The 20767-nt window shown below is 42.6% G+C and overlaps 2 protein-coding genes across 5 annotated transcripts in view; one reads left to right on the forward strand and one right to left on the reverse strand.

Moving 5' to 3' along the window:
• Positions 1-20767, forward strand: part of LOC116843266 — a 115125-nt gene that overhangs the window by 85580 nt on the left and 8778 nt on the right. The window lies entirely within an intron of this gene.
• Positions 3750-6669, reverse strand: LOC116843267. Its single transcript, XM_032813550.1, has 4 exons — positions 6242-6669; positions 5362-5524; positions 5151-5294; positions 3750-4790 (listed from the first exon to the last, which is right to left on the reverse strand). The coding sequence occupies exons 1-4, from the start codon at positions 6396-6398 to the stop codon at positions 4547-4549; spliced, it is 708 nt and encodes a 235-aa protein (XP_032669441.1). The 5' UTR covers positions 6399-6669; the 3' UTR covers positions 3750-4546.

A 20767-nucleotide genomic window follows, 5' to 3' on the forward strand; every position in this document is an offset into this window, starting at 1 on the left:
TCCCTCCTCCCGCCATTTCTCTGTCCTATTTTGTGTTTAATACGTGCGAGATTAAATGCGCGTTAAGTGCTCAGGCAAGACTTATCCAATGAAAAAGGAAGAGAAGTAGTAGAAGAAGTTAAAGAAATTATGGCAGCGACGCGAATCTCATCCATACGTGAGACTTCCGCAGTTTTCAGAAAGTTATCTTCCCACGAAAACTGCTACAATCACTATCCCTCGATAATTGTTCGATATATTCCCTATCTTTATAGAAATTATATAATTGACAATCAACGAGGCGTGGTATCATGATACGTTAATATATTGATTAGCAAATATACACACGCGATTGACAATTGGCGAAATGTAGTTATATTCGAACGAGGAAGCGATACGTGTGTGCCGGAAATGTCGCCAGTCGTTGAGAGAACAAATTTCACGGTACGTCTACCCGAGTCGAAATTTTGATTCTACATTGACCCTGCAAATTCCGTCGAACTTGAAAAGTCAAAGAAGAATCCGAGATATATAAGCTATTGACTTACCTTGGATACACATGGCTGCTTACTGAAGATCTTTTCCATGTTAAGGATGCATTGCCCGTATTTCAAAAATAGTGAAAAAATCGTGAAACAATTAGAGATTAAATTATATTGCATCTAAAAGATCATAAATAATTTGATTCAGAGTTTGGATCAAAAGTTATTCCACTTTGAAGTCTGTAAGCTCAACAAACACGATGACGTCAAATGACGTTTAAATAAAATGCATCAATGACGTCTTTGACATCAATAACATGTCATTAATACGTTATTTGATGTCACGCTTTGAAAGTATTTTAAATCGTGCTGTCATGGAAATATATAATATTGCTATCGTATTAGTAAAAAATAAAATAACGACAGAGAGAACTTTAAATTTTATACATGTACCTCAAATATTCAAAATGATGTATACAATGTTTTATCGCGATTCAGAGTTAAAAGTTTAAAAGTCAGAGATAATATAAAATAAAGTAAGTAAATGTAATGTGCGTTAAAGTGAAAATATGCAATTATTAAACTATCGTATGTATGTATATGTATCATACATTTTAAAAAAGAAACATTAGCCTATTTACCATTAGTCAATTTTTAATTACTTTTTGCAGAGATTATACGGGCAATACATCCTTAAAGAATCTTGAAGAAGCATTCGTTTATGAATAATTTTATATTTGAGCTTTTCTCGTTTATTAATTTTAATTTTAAGGATTAATGCTTTTAATTATTTTTGTGATTATTTAATATTAGATTATCTCGATATATTTTAATAGGGTTTCACCCCTATAGACTACGGACCGCTTGAAATAGGCGCGATTTGACGATGAAGACTCGAGATTCGATTTTTACGTCGATGTTTTTGATCAAAATAATATCTAAGAACACACGACGCGATCAAAGCCGTTCCTTAGCTCCGCGGAGAAAATGTCGGAAAAATTAAGTAGCCGAATGCATCGAATGCACAAAACCAACACTCGCTCATTGCTATTCGCGATAATTATCCCACGCGGCAGGAATACTTCAAAAAACCCAATGCCATACATGAGACTCCCTGGAATAATAAAAAAATATCCTTCCACGGGCTAAAAACAAACTGCTGCAATCAATTATCGCTCAACAATTGCTCGATGCTCCATGAGCGAAGTGGCGTTATTTTACATTAATACGTTAATTGGCAAATGTGTACGCACGCGATTGGAAATGAGCGAAGTGTGGCTATATTACCTACCTTATATACGTGTATATTATCTGTGTCTGTAGTATATTACCTGCCTGTAATATATCACCTACCTTAAATGAACTCTGCCGAACTCTGCCGATGCGCGTATGTGTACATTCGATGCATAAAAACCACTCGCCAGTTGCCATTTCAGAAACAGCACATCGTTTGTGCAAAACTCGGAAAAGACTCTGAAGTCTTCAGAAAAATATTTTCCCGCGGAATAAAAACAAACTGCCACAATCACTTGCAATTCAATCAATCAGTCAATCACACTCAATATAATTACTCGATATCCCTCTCCCCCTCTACTGTTACAGAAATCATACGATAATTGATAATGAACGAAGTATGTGACATTATCATACATTAATATATATTAATTGACAAATATACACCCGTGATTGACAACTGGCGATGTGTGGCTATATTCGAACGAAATTTATATAGATAAGCGAGTATGAAATTATTTAATGAGAATTAATCTGCAGAGAGGGGTAAATGTGTGCGTAAAAGAACAAGACTTAATCTCATCTCTTCCTAATTTTCCTCTTTTCTTTTTCTCTTGTTGTCTTTTTCTCTCTATTTTTTGTGGAAGTTTTGATGAGATTTGTAGCTCTTAAAAGAGCTAATATAAAGCTGAAAAGATAAAAACAACAGTTATATCCAATAATGCTGCTTAACAATAGTGACTTTATTCTAAGTTCGGCACAATAACAAAGGTTGAATGAAAGCTGAAAAAGTCGTCAGCTGATGCCAACAGATCGGACTCGCAGCCAAAAAAAGCATTATTAGACGTGAAAATCAACACTTGCAATATATATGATCTAAGGCCGGTATTCATAAAGTTATGAATCATTTAAAATCTTTAATTGAAAACAACTAATTACAGATTCATATTCATGGATTGTTCCTCAGCTATTTGGATCAATGTTTTCTTGTATGAAATAATGTAATAAATAGGTGCAGCTTAATCGAGAATCATTGAAACTTTAATTATATATCGAATGATAACAAACTATGAATGCCGGCCTAAATTTCGACTCGGGTTCATTTCTTTATTTGCGGTAAATTCGTCAAACGTTCGTTAAAAACGAGAACTTCCGGTATAATAAATGGTTTGACACACCTTGAAAATATATGATGTATCGCTGCTCACATCCTGGCGTTCTCCCCTGCTTTCTCGGTTCAGCATCCTGGCTGCTCCGTCATGGCACTGACACTGACACTCGCGTAGACACGATTTAATCGAAGACGTGTTAAATAACGCGATGCCGACGAGAGATTAATTAACGTCCAATTAATTATCTCAGAATGGTCCACGAAATAGTTCAATCACGCGAGAGTAACGAGAGTAACGATAACGCGCCGACACACGTGGTCGGTTGTGTGCGTGTCTGTGGTCGGCCCAGGACTGAATGAAAAGACTCGAAAAAGCGGAGCGAGGCGCACATGTAAACATAACCGTCTCGGGGATCGTGATGTTTTGATTCTGTAGAGACAACAGATAACGCACTAACACACGTAGCCCGTTGTGTATATGTCTCTCGCCGGTCCGGGACTGAATGAAAAGATTTGAAAAAGTTCGCGAGATAAATTTCACCGCCTTGGAGATCATGAATATTTTAATTATATTTTAATTGTATGATCGCCCGGTGTTTATTGATAAGCGACGACTGTTGACGCAGGGAGTGTGTTTACACTTCTTGCCGATTATTCGAACACTCTCGCGCGTCGCATATACTTTTTTTCGTAACTGAGTATTACATTCTACTTTAAGCAGAATATTGTAAGCGAGTGAGGAAAACGTTGAGATACAAAGAATGTCTAAAGAATACAATGCGATAAAATCAAACGAAGCGAAACAGAGATTTCTATTTGTCTTGCACCGTTACCGACCGCTGCATTATACATTAACACAGTGTTTCAACGACTCTTAAAATATTTAATTGAACTCTCGATGTCGCGTTAATTAACACGTTTTTTTCCTATTTGAATTAACACAAATGTTAATGGGCTAACGGGTTAGTTATGCAAATGATAATATCTTCCGAACACAAATTTTTATGAAATGTTAGATTTAATTGATTCTTACTAAATACAAAATTGAATATTTGAATATGACACTTATTGAGATATTTTACAGCATTAATAAGCGTATTTAAGTCATAGCGTCAATAAAAATACCCAAGTAGAAAAAAGAATGATTTCTTCTTGGCCAATTACTGGCCAAGAATTTTAGCTACTGCTCCGCTAGTAATTAGACAGAGAAAGTTTCCGTGCAGTTTTTGATCAGTTTCTAACCAAACATTTTTACAAAATTCTATGAAATATTCTGTCAAATATCATTCGATTTCACTCTGTAAAATTTATGTTGTATTACTCAATATAATAATAATGTCAAACTCGTATTTGAAAAAGTGGAATTTTCTTATAAATTCATTCTTTTATTAAAATGATTGTAGCTTTATTTTTAATTACGATTCTTTCTTGTATAGTAACTGGCCAAAAAGCATTGGCTAGTATTTTCGGACTTTTTACTAGACATAAAAATTTCCCAGCATTTACTTATCACTTTTTGTTGCTTAATCTCAATGTAATAGCTGGTCAAGAAATACTAGTTAGTCTTCTGTTCGTTTTCTAAATAGTTACTATCTAATAAATCCTAGCTAGTAAAAACTGGTGACCAAAGCCTCCAGGAAATTTTTATACTTGGGTGTTTATCAAGTGGCCTCGAAAAAAAAACGTTCTGTTGATCATAGAATAATGTTAAAGGGGAAGCGGGGGAGTATAATATTCAACATCAATATATATTCAACATTCTTAAATCAAAATCTGCAGAAATATCGTCATCTTCATCGTCCACAGGATTATACAATGGAATAGTTTGCTCTTTCATTATTGCTGGTTCACTATTCTTCCAGATTGGAGAAACGGCGGTCGATGTCGGCATTGCGTTGTGCAAATGCCAATTTGGATTTCGATCAAATTGCGCGCAAAAAACGCGGCTGCCATTAGGGCCTTGTCTTTCGCTTATGAGGAGACCCCTAATGAACGTGATGATGAATTAACAACTGACGCAAAATCAACCGATGTCAAAGTAACAGGTGCAATTTCGTTAGCTCATCTTTCACCGGTGGCCCTCCGTTAATTGATTGATAACAATTAAGCGGACATAACGCGTTTTGTCAATGGACTTTTAATTAAGCGGATGTTGCAGCGCGTGAAATGACCGATACTTTTGTCACACGTCGAATTAATTATAATTAGTGATGATCAGCGCGAAAATACACACATGGAGCCAATTTTAGGTACTCTGTTGCTTATTTGCGCGCGCGAGCTTGACTGTGAACTTCTGCTTCCCGATAAGATATCATGAATTTTGCGTTCGCGTATGTTTCACTTACCTATTAATGCACGTTTCGATGTTGTAGTAAGCGTTGAAACACCGCTTGCATTTCGTGAAGTATATCTTCCCGACGTTGAACGCAATGAAACCAGATGTTTTCTTCAAACAATCGTAAAACTGCAAGTCGCACTCGCACAACAAGCTGCAACAGCATGTGGAAAATGCGTTTGTAGGCTGAACGGTTGTAATTATCGTAAATATCGCAGTACCTGCTGCACAATTTGGCGCTGTTGTACAGCCCGTATTTACTATTCCGAGGTCTTATTAAATCGTTGCAGAAATCGTGCGCCCTGCAACATGTGTCCAACTTCCAGTTAACGCCCAACTCGGAATAGTTGCTGGCGATGTTTCCTGGGCCGCACCAAAGTGTGCCTAAAAGACGTCGCGGACAAACAAAGATTTAGCTGCTGGAAAACTTGTATTCTCCAATTTTAACAGGAATAAGGTCATTAAGAGCTGATGCTGTACGTAAATAACAATTCTGTTGGTGTAACCGAATTTTCGGTTGCTCAGGGATCAGACGAAAACTCGGCTGTAGGAACAGAAAAATTCCTTTATGAATCTTCTATATAGTCAATTGTTCTCAATTGCCTCAACCGAGTTCTAATATCATTTAATGTTCAGACGAATATTTTCGGTTGCGACAACAGAAATATTAGTATTCATAACAGAGATATCGCTTCTGATCATCTAATTTTCAGTTGGTTCCTATTTGATTGCATCAACTGAAATTTTTTTTGCGTATGAATGTTTTGTGCAAATGTCTATGATGGAGAGGATAATAATGTTTGTGGTGTCAAACGCACCCGCCGAAATGATTTCTCGGTCTTTACAACATACGCGATGAATCAACCTTCCACCTACAAACCGACCCTAAATCTCCTAATATTTTTCTATAATTATAATTATTAAAAACCCCCCTTATTTTAATACTCTCCCACGCATATTGATTCCATTACTGAGTTGCGAAAAAATGATTCTTAATAGCCTTATTCCTGTCAAAATTTAAATAGGTTGTTACCTATAGAGAACCTTAATGATATTTATTTCATTTGTATTCTTCAATTATGAATTGAAATGATTTCTTACCGGGGACGATCCCGTGTCGAAGGGTTTTGAGCTGCTTCAATGAGAGCAAGAAACCCGGCAGATTCTTCAAGTTGTAAAATATCGATGCACTGCTATCATCAGCGAGCAGAACGAGCGCGCAAAACGCGATCAGATTAATCGCCCGGAATCGCCTCATTTTCAAGCGGGTTATCCTTCACTCTGAGGCGAAAAATAAAAAAAAATAAATAAATAAAAAAGAAAAAAAAAAGAAAAAAAATTGAAATCACTTTCGCGTGACTGATGGGGATTATTAATAATATTTGGCGGCGAGAGACGAGGTGAATAATGAATCACGGGTATATCTGCCGCGCGCGAGGACCGCTCAACTGGTGAGCTGTTTATCGGTGTACGACGAAAACAACAGCACGTACAAACGTTACGCAGCATAAAGCGAAACTGCCGCGACACTCTCTCTCTGTTTCGTTAAAATAAGAATAACGACGTCAATGTTGGTACACACGCATTCGTCGGGTACTTCTTCCGCACATTTTTTCCTCACCACAAGCCACATAATTCCGGACAATTCGCAACTAAAATTAAACGTATATCCCTCTCGATGCAGCGACGATTAAACGACGAGCAAGTGGCGCGCGTAGGTCGGGCTGTATCGTTTTACGCACATGAGGTCTGATGATAAAAATAAAAAAAAAAATATATATATATATGCTGTTACTGTTTTTTGTTGAAAAAGTTAAAAACGATGGAACGCACGAGGTAATCTCCGTTTTTGTCATACGAGCGCGCGTTCCTGCTTATCGGTACCCTATTAATAGACGATATAGTGAGCGCTTTTTTATCGCTTGCTTTGTTCGCCACACGCGGAAGCAAGTGGCCGTTTTATCTCACGAATGTATCCACTCTGTGTTCGATGTCAAAGCGGCAATTCGAGTCGCGGGTTAAATTGACAATGTCGATGTAAAATTAGAATTGTAGCTGGAAAAAGAGGAGCATCGGTGAACTTCGCAGTCCGTGAAAGCAGAGCTTCCGTGTCCCGGAGCTTTCAAACAGAGCTTTTGTGTTGTTTTAAAAAATTCATCTATTCATATATATCATAGAACATGGATGTTCATATATTTGTAAATATACACATTTGCATATACTTAGAACGAGTTGGCCGAACTGACGTTGCGAGAAAAAGGTGACAATGAGAGACAACACGTTTCCTACTAAGTGAATTTAACGATATGAATATGTCGAGAATAACAGTTCGTCGGCGAGCTTTCGCTGAAAAGGAGTCTATTTATGCCCGCTTAAAGAAGCATGAACAGCTGAGGGGATTACAGTGCAAAAACATGCCTATTGTGAAATTATTTAATATTGTTCATGTAACGCTGAAACTAATGCGATACAATAAATCGCGGAGAATTGTCTGCCTGGGGAAGAAAAAGAGACAGAGAGAACTGAAACAAAATGGGGTCGCAGGTACCTTCCTGCGTTTCTGGCGGAGCTTTTTAGAGCTTTCTCTACATTATTTCAACTGGCCGACCAACCAACCCCCCTCTGTCAACCCCTTGAGGCCTCTTTCGCTCGACTGCGCATTCCTTTTAGCGATTTCGTCCCCCTCGGCCGCGACATCCGCTTTCGTTTCACGTTCTTCTCTCGTTCTTCAAGGTTTCCGTCTGCCGCCCGCCCTGCACTTACTTCGACACCTTTCACGCTCGCATCCGAGAGAGAATCCTTTTGAAATAGTGAGCGAGGAACTGCGGACTTTGGAACGTTATGAGAATGCGATGAAGACGCGAAGAAGTTAACTGTAAATTTAATCGAACAGCCTTCAGTCTAACAGCTGCTTTCTCAGTGATCACAATCTCGATTGCGATCACTTCTTAATGCATGCGCTTCCCTTTCACTTTATCACAAAATCCATAAAAATTCATTGCTCTCTATATTTGATTTACTTTTTCATTTTTCAAATAACACAACTGTATGACGCGTGTTATCGTTGATTAAACGCGTTGATAAACGCGCGATTTTCGGCAAAATTCAGTCGGTTTGAGTGCGTCGTGCACGCGTATTGCTAAGAAAGATACTGCTGAGAATGTGCTTAAAGAGGACCAATGCTGGCGGGAAAATTCGTCGATTCAAGAGACTGCGATATAATTAGCGGGGAAGCTGCGTACGCGAGACGATTAACAGTTGCATAAGGAACTGCCTGCGAGGCAAGGAGAAGGACGAGGAGGAGGAGGAGGAGAAGGAGGAGGAGAGGGTAGGAAGCAGCTTGCGTCTCGGTGTACGGAGGGTAGTTTGCGTTGAACCTAGTGTTCGCGTGTCTGTGTTGGGCACAAAAGGTTTGACATACGTGTGCGCGTGCTACCCGCTTGGGGTTAATGCACCAAGAAGCGCATTACCGGGAGTGCTTACCGCGAGGGAAAGAGGAGCGAGTGCAAGGCCAGCAGTCGCCGCGATGTACGCAGCCCTGGCCGCCGGAGGGGAGAGAGCGTCACAAAAATGTCGGCGACTAAAAAAATTCGAGTACACCGCCCGACCACCCCCGAACCTGTACTGGCTGATGGAAAGCCGCTGTTATGGTTTCCTCGGCTAAGAATTATTAAACGCGCTGAATCCCTCAAGTATTAAGCAAAACTAGTCGATGTGCCTACGAGAAGGAGTGCGCGAATAAATGTACGCTCGGTGACGGAAAGGTTGCAACGTTCCTTTTCTTTCTGTTCAATGAAACTCGCAGTGCCTGTCAGAAGAATTCAGTAGTTCTCAGAAGAGAAATTTTCTGATCGGATGCGTTCTGAATTTCATCGAGGCAAAAATGTCGCAATCTTTCCTACCGAAGTGATTGCTGCGAGTAGGAACTCGCCCCGAATCTGATCTAATCCCCCGCTAAGCGACAGTGACTTTTTCCTACGCACATCACTTCAGAGAATCGTTCGTGTCACGATTCGATTTGTTCCCTCGCGAAGGGAGGCGAGATAAATTCCCGCGACTTAAGCGCGCTATGGCCAATGCTTTATTCTCGGTGACAGGGATCGACATGTGATTATTGACATGTTATGTATCGCATGACACGCGCTTACACGTTTCACTATTCTATGCACTCGGACTTGGCTAGTAATTGAAATATGAGAAGAGATGCTCGTTTCTCGTTACCTTCCATTAAGGGAGGTAAGGAAGTAACTTGCTACTTGACTCGCCTACTGGCTTCGCGCAAAGCTGGCATTATTCCTACCAGCGACGTCATTCCCGGCAGCTTATGCGCGAACGCCGGTTGACGACTTCGCCCCTCGTGGAGCCGGGAGGGTCGCGCGGAGCGGAATTCGCCTCGGCGAACAAACGAGGGAAATTATCTGCAACGACTAAAGTAATAACATTTAACTGTGCACCGCGCGCGCGCGAACCAGCCCTCGCGCGATCCCGTCGAGGGGCTGGTGGAGGACTGGCAGCGCGAGAGAATTATAAATTGTTGGGGCATAGTTGCGATTGTTTCGAGCCGAGGGTGAGAAGCTGCCGCGTCTTCCCACCCCTTGTTTGCGAAGGCGAAGACGATTATTCTCGTCCTATTTGCGCGACTCCCCGAGCAGCTCCCGAGTATTGGTCGCGACTGCGAGGAAAAAGATTCCGGCCGCTGTGCGAACCTCCGTTGACTTGCCAACATTTTCAAACTCCGCGTCCCCAAGTTTGTGCTTTCAAGTGGATCGTCGTGAACGAATGGCTCATTTGTAATACAATGATTATTATTTATGCTGCTTCATACAATGGAAATCTAATCTCCTTTTGTAAAATCTGAAAATTTTGACTTACTCTTTGCTAAAGGGTAATTGAGACACTGTTTGGATCCAATAATAGACCGTAACCAAGAAACGTTATTTGTTCCTAACGTAACAAGAAGTTATCTTCTAGTTTGTATCTTGAAGTATCTTTAAAAACCTATGATTATTTTACTGTGTTGTGATGAACAGTCTTGTAAATAAACAATCTTCCTTTTTCAGATTAACGCGAACCCCTCAGGTTCTGGTTGGAAGTTGAACACATTTCCCTTTTACACGCGATCGACGGCGGTATTTACGAGTAAAAATATGTCAAATCGTAGTATTGGGAGTTTTTGGTATAGCAGTCTTTGCCTTTCTGTCTGAATCTTCAAGGAACCGCAACTCCTTTTGCCGTCGTCCCTTCTTAGCCGCCGTGCTTTCACAAGCAACCATCCGCAAGAGAATCCTGCTCTAAGCAGCCGGAAGCTTTTTCCTACCTTAAACGTTTCTCTTTCATTGCGCGCGCTCTTTTTGCGGCTACGGGGTCGGCAGTCACGAGAATGCAAGAGCCCGGACTCGGAAGTTCTCCACCTAAGGCCCGTAATTACGTGTCCGGGAAACAGGAGGGGTGGCGGACGGGAGAAAGAGATGGACACGAAAGATACCGGTGGAAGACGAGGGCGCGCAGTATCCGGCTGCGAGGCTCGCGCTTCGCCGGACTCGACTGATTTATATCGAGCTTCGCTGGACGCTGGTCTCGATCTTAACCGGATTTTCGAGGGTTTACGCCGCCCGGCTTTCGGAATTCCGGCCAAGAATTTCCTCGAATCCGCAGCTCCAGCCGGATTGATTCACCGCCTTTATTTCCGATGGAAAGTCGCGAGATCGAGTCGCGATTTATTAGTAACCGAGCGAGTGTGTCTATCTATATCGGAAATTTTCAACAACTTTTCGGGACTTTCCTTTCCTCAAATAGAGCTGCAGTATTCAAGATTAAATTCACAGTAATCACGCCTGAAATTTAAAAAACCGCAAAAATCACGCTCAAAGATTTCCAACGTTCAGCAAGATTCAGTCATTTGATTGCATCTTATCGAACTAATTCGTTCATTTCCAATTCGTTTATTCTCGATCGATCGCAACAGCAAAGCTATGAGTGCTCCGGCACTTTAATTACAGAAAATTTCAGCCCGAATTGGTCAAAGAGAATTCTTTTGAGCATCGCCGTTGAAAGTTTCGTTGCATCTCGTGCATAAACGAGCATGAAGGTGCTCGAGCCATCGCTACTCTCTGACTTCGCATATCGGAGCCATCGCTGGCTGCGAATTCGAGCTGGAGAAGTCGAGTTTTCGACTGCGTCGTTGGCTTGTCTCAGACAAGCAGCCGCTTTCAGATTACTTGATAATTTTCGTTATTCTCGTCATGTCGCAATCTGCAAGAAAGACTCCGTGAGAGGCACTCAAAGTTCCAAAGCAGACGACAACGCGTGACTCCATTAAAAGTCCCCTCAGGAACTGGCGTTCGATTATAATAATAACTCTTGATCGTCGATGTGCCACCAAATTCCCTCTCTGCGTCGGACGTTTCTTCCCCCGGCAGTGCATCGAGAAACATTTGGAAAGGTTATTATGCGCGAGAAAGGTTGCGGTGGGCTTTCAGAGAGCTGATAAAGATTCTCTCATTCGCACGTATACTCCGCGCGTTTAGCACAGTTAAAAGCACGAAAAGGTCCGTCTCTTTAGCCTTCGTTAATGCGCATAATTTATGTTTTTAATAAATGTTAATCCGCGCTTCTCGCCAGAGATTGCGACGCGACACGTCGTGCGCCAAACAAGCAGATTTAAAAAAATTTCCATATACCTCATAAACGTTTTGAGGCGGCTCGTTCATTAAAACGCCGTAGAACAGAGATTAAGCTTTATTATAAAGGCCGCGAGAGAAAACTGCCGGCCGCTAAATTTCCCGGCTGCATTGTGCCGCGGTAAAGCAAACCCGCAATCTTTCAGACGTGACGAAAAGTGTTCGAGATTAAAAATGCACTATGAAGAGAGCAATTAACATTCGCATCCTCAAGCTGTCTCTAAATTGTCAAACGAGACGTCGGGGCGTTTTCTCTTCCCGTGTGGACATATAAAATTCATGTGCGGGTCCGCACACGTATAACGTAATTGTTATATAATTATATAGAGATTTTTCTCGAAGAGTCAGACTCCAGGCGCTCGTCGAATCTAATTTCAGTTGGAACGAGATTCGCGCGCGAGAGGAAAATAGGCAGGTCGAGAATAAGCGTGTTTGCCCTTCATAATATTCTTCCATTATTCACTGATCCGTGCGCTTCCGTCACCGTTATTTATGTTTACCAGCCGTCCGAGAGCACCACCGCAATATCTAGAATCAATGCGGCGCGGAGCTAACGGAACAATATTTTACCTGTCGGTGCGGGCCCGTGTCTCGGGGGTGGTGGACCAGTTCCGGAAGTACCGCGGCTGCGAACTTCGACTCAATACGTCAGCGAACTTAAAATGGAAAGTTGACAACCCGCGGGCACGCCAGACATTCCGCCTCTGTCGCGTTCAATTTGAATAAACCCACCCCTCTGCCGCTCTCAACCCCGCGGAGCGCCGCGCCAACGCCGTCGTTCCTGTCTCCTGTCTCGGCGACCGTGGCTAGATTGCGTCCCTTTCGAACTTATTCAGACGGCTCCCTTAATGGAGCCCTCCGTTCGTGAAAATACCGCGGAATCGACCGCGGCGATTGGCCGTCCCGTCGAATTATTCTAAGCCGCCTCTATTGGCGATCCGGCTACGCCCGGGGAGCCGTTAATAATTTACAATGCAAGTTGTAAGCTTATAATAACTCGCGAGAAGTTAGCCGGCCCGGCTGGTATAACGGTCATAATTAAATTAAGCTGCACGCGGGGCGAGACACCGCCGCACTCTGTTTGCTTCAATAATAACGTAACTCTTCGCGGACGCGGCGAAATAAAATATGGCTTTGACGGAACGCGTGTCGGCTTACTCAGCCTCCGACGAAAGATTAATAATTATCACCGCCGCACCATTCGCAAATTCGAGCCTCATCGCGAGAAACTCGTTAGTTTGAGTTACGAGGCTGGTGGAAACATAGACTCACTCTCTCCTTCCCTCACCCTCTCTCTTTCTCTCTCGTTCGGATAAATTCAAAATTGTGTATGTGTGTGTGTGTGTGTGTGTGTGTGTGTATGTGTGTGTGTGTGTGTGTGTGTGTGGATTAAAATCCCTCTTCCGTTTAACATTCCTTTCATACCTAACATCTGCTCAAGACTAGAAAAAAAAACTATTCTTCAAGAGAAATAAACTATACAGAGTATCTAACTATTATTGACACAACCGTTGTATACAGAAAATGTATATCCGTTGAACATATAGAACTCATCAAATTGAACACAAAATTCCTTTACCATTCCTTTCGCAGACAACTATTTCGCAAATGAGATTTTAATTATTAATTAAAGAAGATATTGCTGAATGATCACGCGCGACAGAATAGATGAGTCGTGATGACAACCTCTGCCGTCATGTGCTTGTATATTACGTGAAACAGAACAAAGTTCCTGTATCATATTGTAGTTTTGTTATTATTAATTAAAGAAGGTTAGTATACGAATTAATAATTAGATATAAATAATTAAATACGGAAAATCGACGTGTTCATTTGCGAAATGGTAGAGGAATTTCGAGTTTAGTTTAACGAGTATTATCTGTATAAAAAGAAGCTCTTAAGATATATCCCGAGGTATACCAAAAGGAATAAAAACACGGCCTGTGAAGAAGAACCAATTGCTGAAATTAGTGCGAGTGAGTTTAAGCCACGTGAAGATAATGATGTTTGAACGCGTGAGATAACGTGGTCGCTACAAATATCTCGCGATTGGCTACAAGCCTACAAGTCTACAAGTCACATGTTTCCATTTCTTCTCGAATAGAATGAAAAGAATCTCTAAATAGATCTTTCGTATCTCGATATGTTTACGAACGATAGCTTCGCGCGAATTGAATTCGCCCTAAAGTTATGTCAACCGATGTTCTAATCGCAGATATTTCATCAGAGAATATTTTCCATCCGCGAGAGTAAGTGCGGCAGGAACGAGGGCTTGCTTCCTCTGGAAGCAGCCCGCATCTCGTGGGACCTTTTTCCGCGCGAGGCGAAGCGTAAGCCACGAAATCAGTGCGCGGCGTCGGCTCGGAAGTATTAACCGCGCAATGATTAACGGGAATGCAAATGAAGGGAGACGCGGGAGATGGTGTAAATGAGACGCCGTGGAGCGAATTAATGAGGGCGCGCGATGCGAACGATTGCGGAGGTTCACCTGCACTCATCGCTCGCGACCTTTTCCGGGGGAATTGGGGAATTGCACGTGTGCGTGGCGCACGCGACGAGTTCCGGACAAACACGGAATATATCGTGAGCCAGCGTACGCAGCTTGCCGCACGTAATTGCCAGAAGGACGCTCTAAACCACCATAACTGCGCTACTTACTGCAATAACATTCGTTGTCCTGCTAACAAATTTCAGCAACTGTACGGTAATACATTGTCTTGCGATTCGCGTATATCCGCTCTGTATCCGTTAAAGTTAAGCCTACGACGTCTTGCCTCGCATTAGGATGGAAATTTGATTTCTGACGGGATTGAAAGAACTTCACGAAACACCGAGCGTTGCAACGGTGCAAAATTATATGCGGGATTCAGTGCAGCGCGGTATGTTTATAAAGTTACACGTTTCAATGATGATAATGCGTGTTGCAATTAATTGATAACACACGTGGTGTTTCGTGATGATGCATGGACATGTTTCGAGAGATTTTCTCTGATACCCACAGTATGTTTCCGCGCTTCAATGGCGCTCCTCGGCCGTTGAAAAAGCTCTTTCGGAACGGCGACGTAATCCGGCGTGAGAGCGGAACATGATAAATTGCAGTATGTTTGTATATAAAGCGCGGTTTCCTGCTCGTGTAAATATTTGATGCGCGCGTGATTAATTGCGGTTGCCTAATTACGAGTATACGGCTCAAAATTGCATCTGCATGCATACTGGATGCCGCAAAATCGTCGCTCTACCTCTTAGCCGCGGGTTCTTTGATCCAGTTTATTTATTCTAGCCGAGAGCCTGATTGACCGCCATACCTTTACCTACTTTCCGCAATAATCATATTTTTCATTATCTCATTTACCATATTCGTTCATTTACATACATTTAAGTAATACGCATCTCTCGAAATGCATTTATACGAAAATTCTAACTAATGAAAACAAATCAACTTTGGTGTCTTCATTTTTAACAAAAAATAAATGCGCGTTATTGAAGCGTACGTAGAAAGAGGGGTTATCATTGTATGTGGTCAAGATAAATTCTAAATATATTCCTTTCGTCCCTTTTCTCTTATCTTAACCAATTGCAAATCTACTTCCTTTGATCTTGACCAAGTTTTGCTTCTTTTCGTCAATGTCATCGGGTTTCTTTATCCGCTTAGAATGGAACGAGCTTGTGGTCGGAAGGACGGTGGTTTCAGGACATCCTGTACATGTGAGAGGCGCGGTATCCGTGATAACGCAACGACGCCGTTATTATTTGCGATATTACGTGACCGCGAATTGCCGGATTTATCGATGCCGCCGTAGTATCCGTAAAAGCGGCCCTTTGCTAAATTAACGTAACCGAAGTTTAGCGTTAGTAACAGATAACTCAGTTGATATTGCTAACGAAGTACAGGCGCCGGGGTTTACTAGCTCGCCGATGGTTCCGGCGGTTTGCGCACCAAGTTATCCGGAAAAAAGCCGAGTAACCGTAGTAGGAAAAGCGTATGTACCGATATGGCCATGTGAAAGGTCTCGTTCGCTTGTCTTGGAACATCCCGTTGACGTCACTTCGACCGTTTAATTTCTACAGTGAACGGAGAAGAAATTTGAAACCTCAGAGAGGTTGATAAAAATATCAAATATCGATGAGTCTTCAGAGAACTACAAATGCGGTAAATAAAATTGTATGGCGCTTGAGCGGCTCGAGAAACGATACACTTTGATGGTCGAATTTCTACAATAAACGTAGGAGAAATTTAGAATCGTGCACAGAGGAGTTGGTAAAAATAACAAACTTTGACAAATGTGTCTTCAAGCAACTGCAGAGATGAAAAAAAATTGCACGACGTTGAAGAAACAATATTTGGACCATTTAATTTCGATGAATGGAGAAGAAATTTAAAATCGCAGAAAGATTGATAAAAATAACAAATATCGAAAAATGAGTTCAGGCAACCAGGAATATGCTAAATAAAATAGTACGGCGCTTGAGGCTATCGAAAAGTGATATACTTCGATTCTTCGTTTAATTTCCACAGTGAATAGAGAGGAAATTTAAAACTACTAGAGAGAGAAAGAGAGAGAAGTTGTAAAAAAATGAAATATCGAAAGATGAGTCTTCAGACAATCGGAAATGTGAAAAAAATTGTATAATGTTTGAGCCGGTCGAAAAGCGATACACTTCGGTCGTTTTTAATTTTTTACAGTAAATGAAAAAAAATTTGGAATCGCAGAAGAGTTGACGGAGATATTACATATCGAAAGATGAGTTTGTTAACTAGATAACTGCAAATGTGGAAAGAAGATTGTGCAATGTTTGAGCCAGTTGAGAAGCGATACGCTGAACGGAAGGCATAAATGTATTATATAGAAGACATTCCCCTCGCATCCCGTGCGCTCTTTAGGGATGGCACGAAGACGAGAACTAGGAGGCACTTTAATGCAGCTTGTTATTGCGTTCAGTATGCAACAATGCTCGCCCATGCTCGAATGAGCGCAAATATGCTCCACGTCACTGCTCTAAGACGCTATCGGGTGACCCGATTGTTTGGTTTCTCGCATCGCCGGCTTCGCGTCCTCGGCAAATCGCACTAACCGTACTCTGGTTAAAGTAGTATTACGCAATTCGATTTTGAAGGTAATCTCGTGTAAATCGTCCCGAACGATGTCGCCGAAAATGATTGTCCTCGATTGAGAGTTTGCGAAAAAAAAAAAAAACAGAAAAGAAAACACAAGTAGTGTTCCGGATCTCGTGGAAAGCCAAGGACCGTGTATACTTGACTTGCTGGCATTCTACGGGTCATCGCGAGATGAGGAGAGGTCGAGCCGCCTAACGACGTCGTTATTATGACGCGGGGTATACTTCTTAGTACGTACTCGACGTCACGCTACTCGACTCGCAAGAAAAGCGACTCGCACGAATCCGGGACTTTCCGGGGAAACCCCGGATACGGCGTCTGCCTCTGCGCGACGCGGCGAATTTTTTACTGCCGACGTATGAGCGTGAAGTTTCGCGCAAAGGGAGATCGGATGTCCTATTATTCCGTCTCCAACAATCCTCATCTCCTACAATTTCGCTGTTCTTTCATTCGCCTCATGCGCGCGATTATTGGGCGAATTTCGCATATTGTTCCCCGGCGCGTGTCCTCGCCGTTGCGAATATCGCCGCCTGATTGCCGGAATGTCCCGATGGAACTGGTCGGAAAGCCGAATCGGAAGCGTCGACAGAATCGGCGGCGGACCTGCAAACGGCGGCACTAAATTATTCAAAGAAACGGCCGAAACGGCCGACGCGAACAAATTCGCGTTGCGCCATGTTATTGGGCGAACCGGATGCTATCACGATGTATCGATGTCGCGAGCATTAGCCTCGCTGGCCGCGACAGAATTATACGCGCGAGGGCAGCGTCGGGCTCTCTATCGGGCCATCATACAAATCTACCCGTCGATACTCCGATCCTATCTCGAAGTAATTCGCGCGGGGCTCTAATAAATTGCGATATATACCGGGGGTGCGCGATGTATCATTCTTACGATTCCCGGTATATCGAGTTCCTCTCAGGCCGCGATCCAATGACACGTGTCACAAAAAAGCCGCCGCTGAATCAGCTCGCCCAGCGACCGATTCCATCCCGATTGTCGAAAATTGCCAGGAACTATCGAGCCCTGTTAATCTTCGAATTTGCACGCCTTTATCTCGGCGTGTCCCGCAATCTGTTAGGAAGAAAAAAGCAAGTCTGTTATGCCGTTGATCGCGAAACGAACGCCCGGAGAACGACGACAAATCGGGACTTTCGTTATCGCCAGGAAGATTCGTCGCGTTGAAAAACGACAATTTGGACGCGACAGACATTTCGACGTGACAGCCTCATTTCGAAAGCGGCGCGGCGATTACATCGCCGTGTAAGACCGTAAGCGGCGCGGTAACAGTTGCGCTCCTCTTTCCTCTTATTGCGTGGCGGGGAGTAATTGTGAATAATTGTTTCAGCGAAAACTGTCAGATTTGATACACAGGAGGACGGAGGGGAAGGGGAGGTGGGAGAACTCGTGTTCGGGCATTAAATTAAATTCTAGCTGCACGTGGCACCGCGTGCTCCACTTTTAATATCCGACATTAATAATGCATCGTGTCCGGGAAAGATATGCGATAACGTCGATATGCGCGGTGTTATGAAAATTCGCGCAAACACGTCGACCGGAGCAACATTATTTTCGCGCATTATTTCGCATATTCCGCGAACATGCGCGGGCGCGTGCACCTCCTCGACCTGGCGTTAATAATTTTTATGAAGCAAAGCCACGCTCCGCTAATGCATTTTATTTACGACAAAGCGCGCATGAGCTCGCTGTTTTATTTAGCACGGAATTGTAAAATTAATCGCGCTCCGGCGATCTCAAAAGCGATACGCGATCGGATATCGAGTTTGATTTAATCGCCGTAACACGACCGCGATCGATGCGTGGCGCGATACATCGAACTCTGAAATATTTCTGGAATATTCGGATCGTTAATCAGTGAAATAAATGTGGAGGATGGAATGTTTTATTTCATCTTACGGTGAGCAGGTATTGTATTTCGTCAATCCGGAACACAACCTCTTTTTCCTCCCGCACGTACATCTGTATAAATTATATTCACTTCCGATGAGAAGGCAACACGAGCAAGAATGACGCAAGCTGTACAACTGGCTAGCAAATCCGAGAGACTGCTTAATCCCGAGAGAAGAGTAGCTAAAGGATGTCGGGCATAAAATAAATTTCAACTATCTGATGAAAAGTGTTTTGTTTCTTTAAACACGAATATTGAAGATTGCATGGAAAAAGCCGATTGATATTCAAACAGAGGTAAAAAGGCCGATACTTTTAAAAATTTTTAAATATTCGAGAAAAGAGCAGTAAGAATGGGATTAGGATCAGTGTCCGAGCTTTGACAGAGTTTCGCTTCAAAACCTTGAGGAAGATTAACGCGAGGAGAGAAAAAGAGAATGTGTCTATCGAATTGGGGCAGAAATTCCGCAATTTCGGAGTTACGAAGCGGACTAAGTCGTTGATCGACGTGCGTTATCGGCCGCATTCGGGCGTGTAATTTCCGCGTAGCATCCCCGGCGGCTATCGTCGGCTAGGCGGGTCCGGCGGGCGGAATTTAATATTAATACAGGGTGGGCGCTCTCGAATTTCGAGAATACCGTCTGCGATATCGGGTGACCGATCCAATTCCTGCGACAACGCCAACAGCGACGACGAGCGGTTGCCGCGCCCCCGTAGGAATGCACTTTGCTGAGTTGCAGCATGCGGATCGGGGAACGAGGCGAGGAATGCACCGATACGCAAACAAACGCGTCGGATGCGCGCGAGCGCTGACAGGCTGTTGCTCTTGTTTCTATTTTTTAATTAGTTCGGGATCGCGGTGCGGAAACGCCCTGCTTCCCGCTTGTTGCGCCGGGCGAATTCCTTCGGATCCGATTTTAATTAATTCACCGCGCATTTTGAACACGGAGAAACAAATTGGCGGAAACGGGGAAGGCGCCAAGAACGGAATAATGATGATAATTGCGAAAGAAGCGGCGAGTCGTCGTTGTCGACGAGAATGAAAATGCGCGAAAATATACATTTCGTCAAACTTTCCAGACATATCTAATTAACTATGTATGAAGTTGAGATTCTGTTTTATCAAAATTGACTTAAAGTCGGCTGCAGACAAGAGATTATATTATCTGCTCGTGATCCTGCAAATTAACCGGCCGTAAGTCGTCTCAGACATTTCACATCAAAGAATTCCACAGAATTATATATATACATATATATAACGACAGAAAGAGAAAGAGAGAGAGAGGAGAGAGGAGACAGGAGAGAGGGAGGGAGAGAGAGAGAGAGAGAGAGAGAGAGAGAGAGGGAGAGAAAGAGAGAGAGAATAGAACAGAAGATGGGAATATGGACTATTTTTTTAGGTGAAAAATCCAATATTAAATAAGATAACTGAAGAAAATAAATTAGCTTAATACTCGATAGAGTTAGTAGCTTAATCTCTCAATATTATAAATAACGTAGCACTGAGATGGTCGATAAGGATCCTAATGATTATATTTATTCTAATTATTGACAGGTCGCAGCAATTATTTAAGGAAAAAGCCTCGTTTCACATACTGCCATATTTCACACATACAGTCTTGTTTCACATTGCCACCTCCTCCCCTATTTCGAATTTGCTAGAAAAAAGGTCGCTGTCGCTAACGCAAACGGACGGCACTGGCGGTACACTTCGTGCACGATGATTGATAGCCACCGCGGGTAACGGAATAGGCTGAGTACTCAGAATGAAAAAAAAAAGTCGCTGATTGCAATTGTTTATACGAACTGTTAGGCCGAGTGAATGGGACGGGGGAGGGCTCGGCTGACGCGGGCGACGAAATTTATCGCGAGAGAAAACCAAAAAAAAAAAAAAAAAAAAAAAAAAAAAAACGGGGAAAAAA

The sequence above is a fragment of the Odontomachus brunneus genome, unplaced genomic scaffold, assembly GCF_010583005.1.
Source record: "Odontomachus brunneus isolate Ranch 3 - 2012 unplaced genomic scaffold, Obru_v1 Obru_scaffold_031, whole genome shotgun sequence".
Taxonomy (NCBI): Eukaryota; Metazoa; Arthropoda; class Insecta; order Hymenoptera; family Formicidae; genus Odontomachus; species Odontomachus brunneus.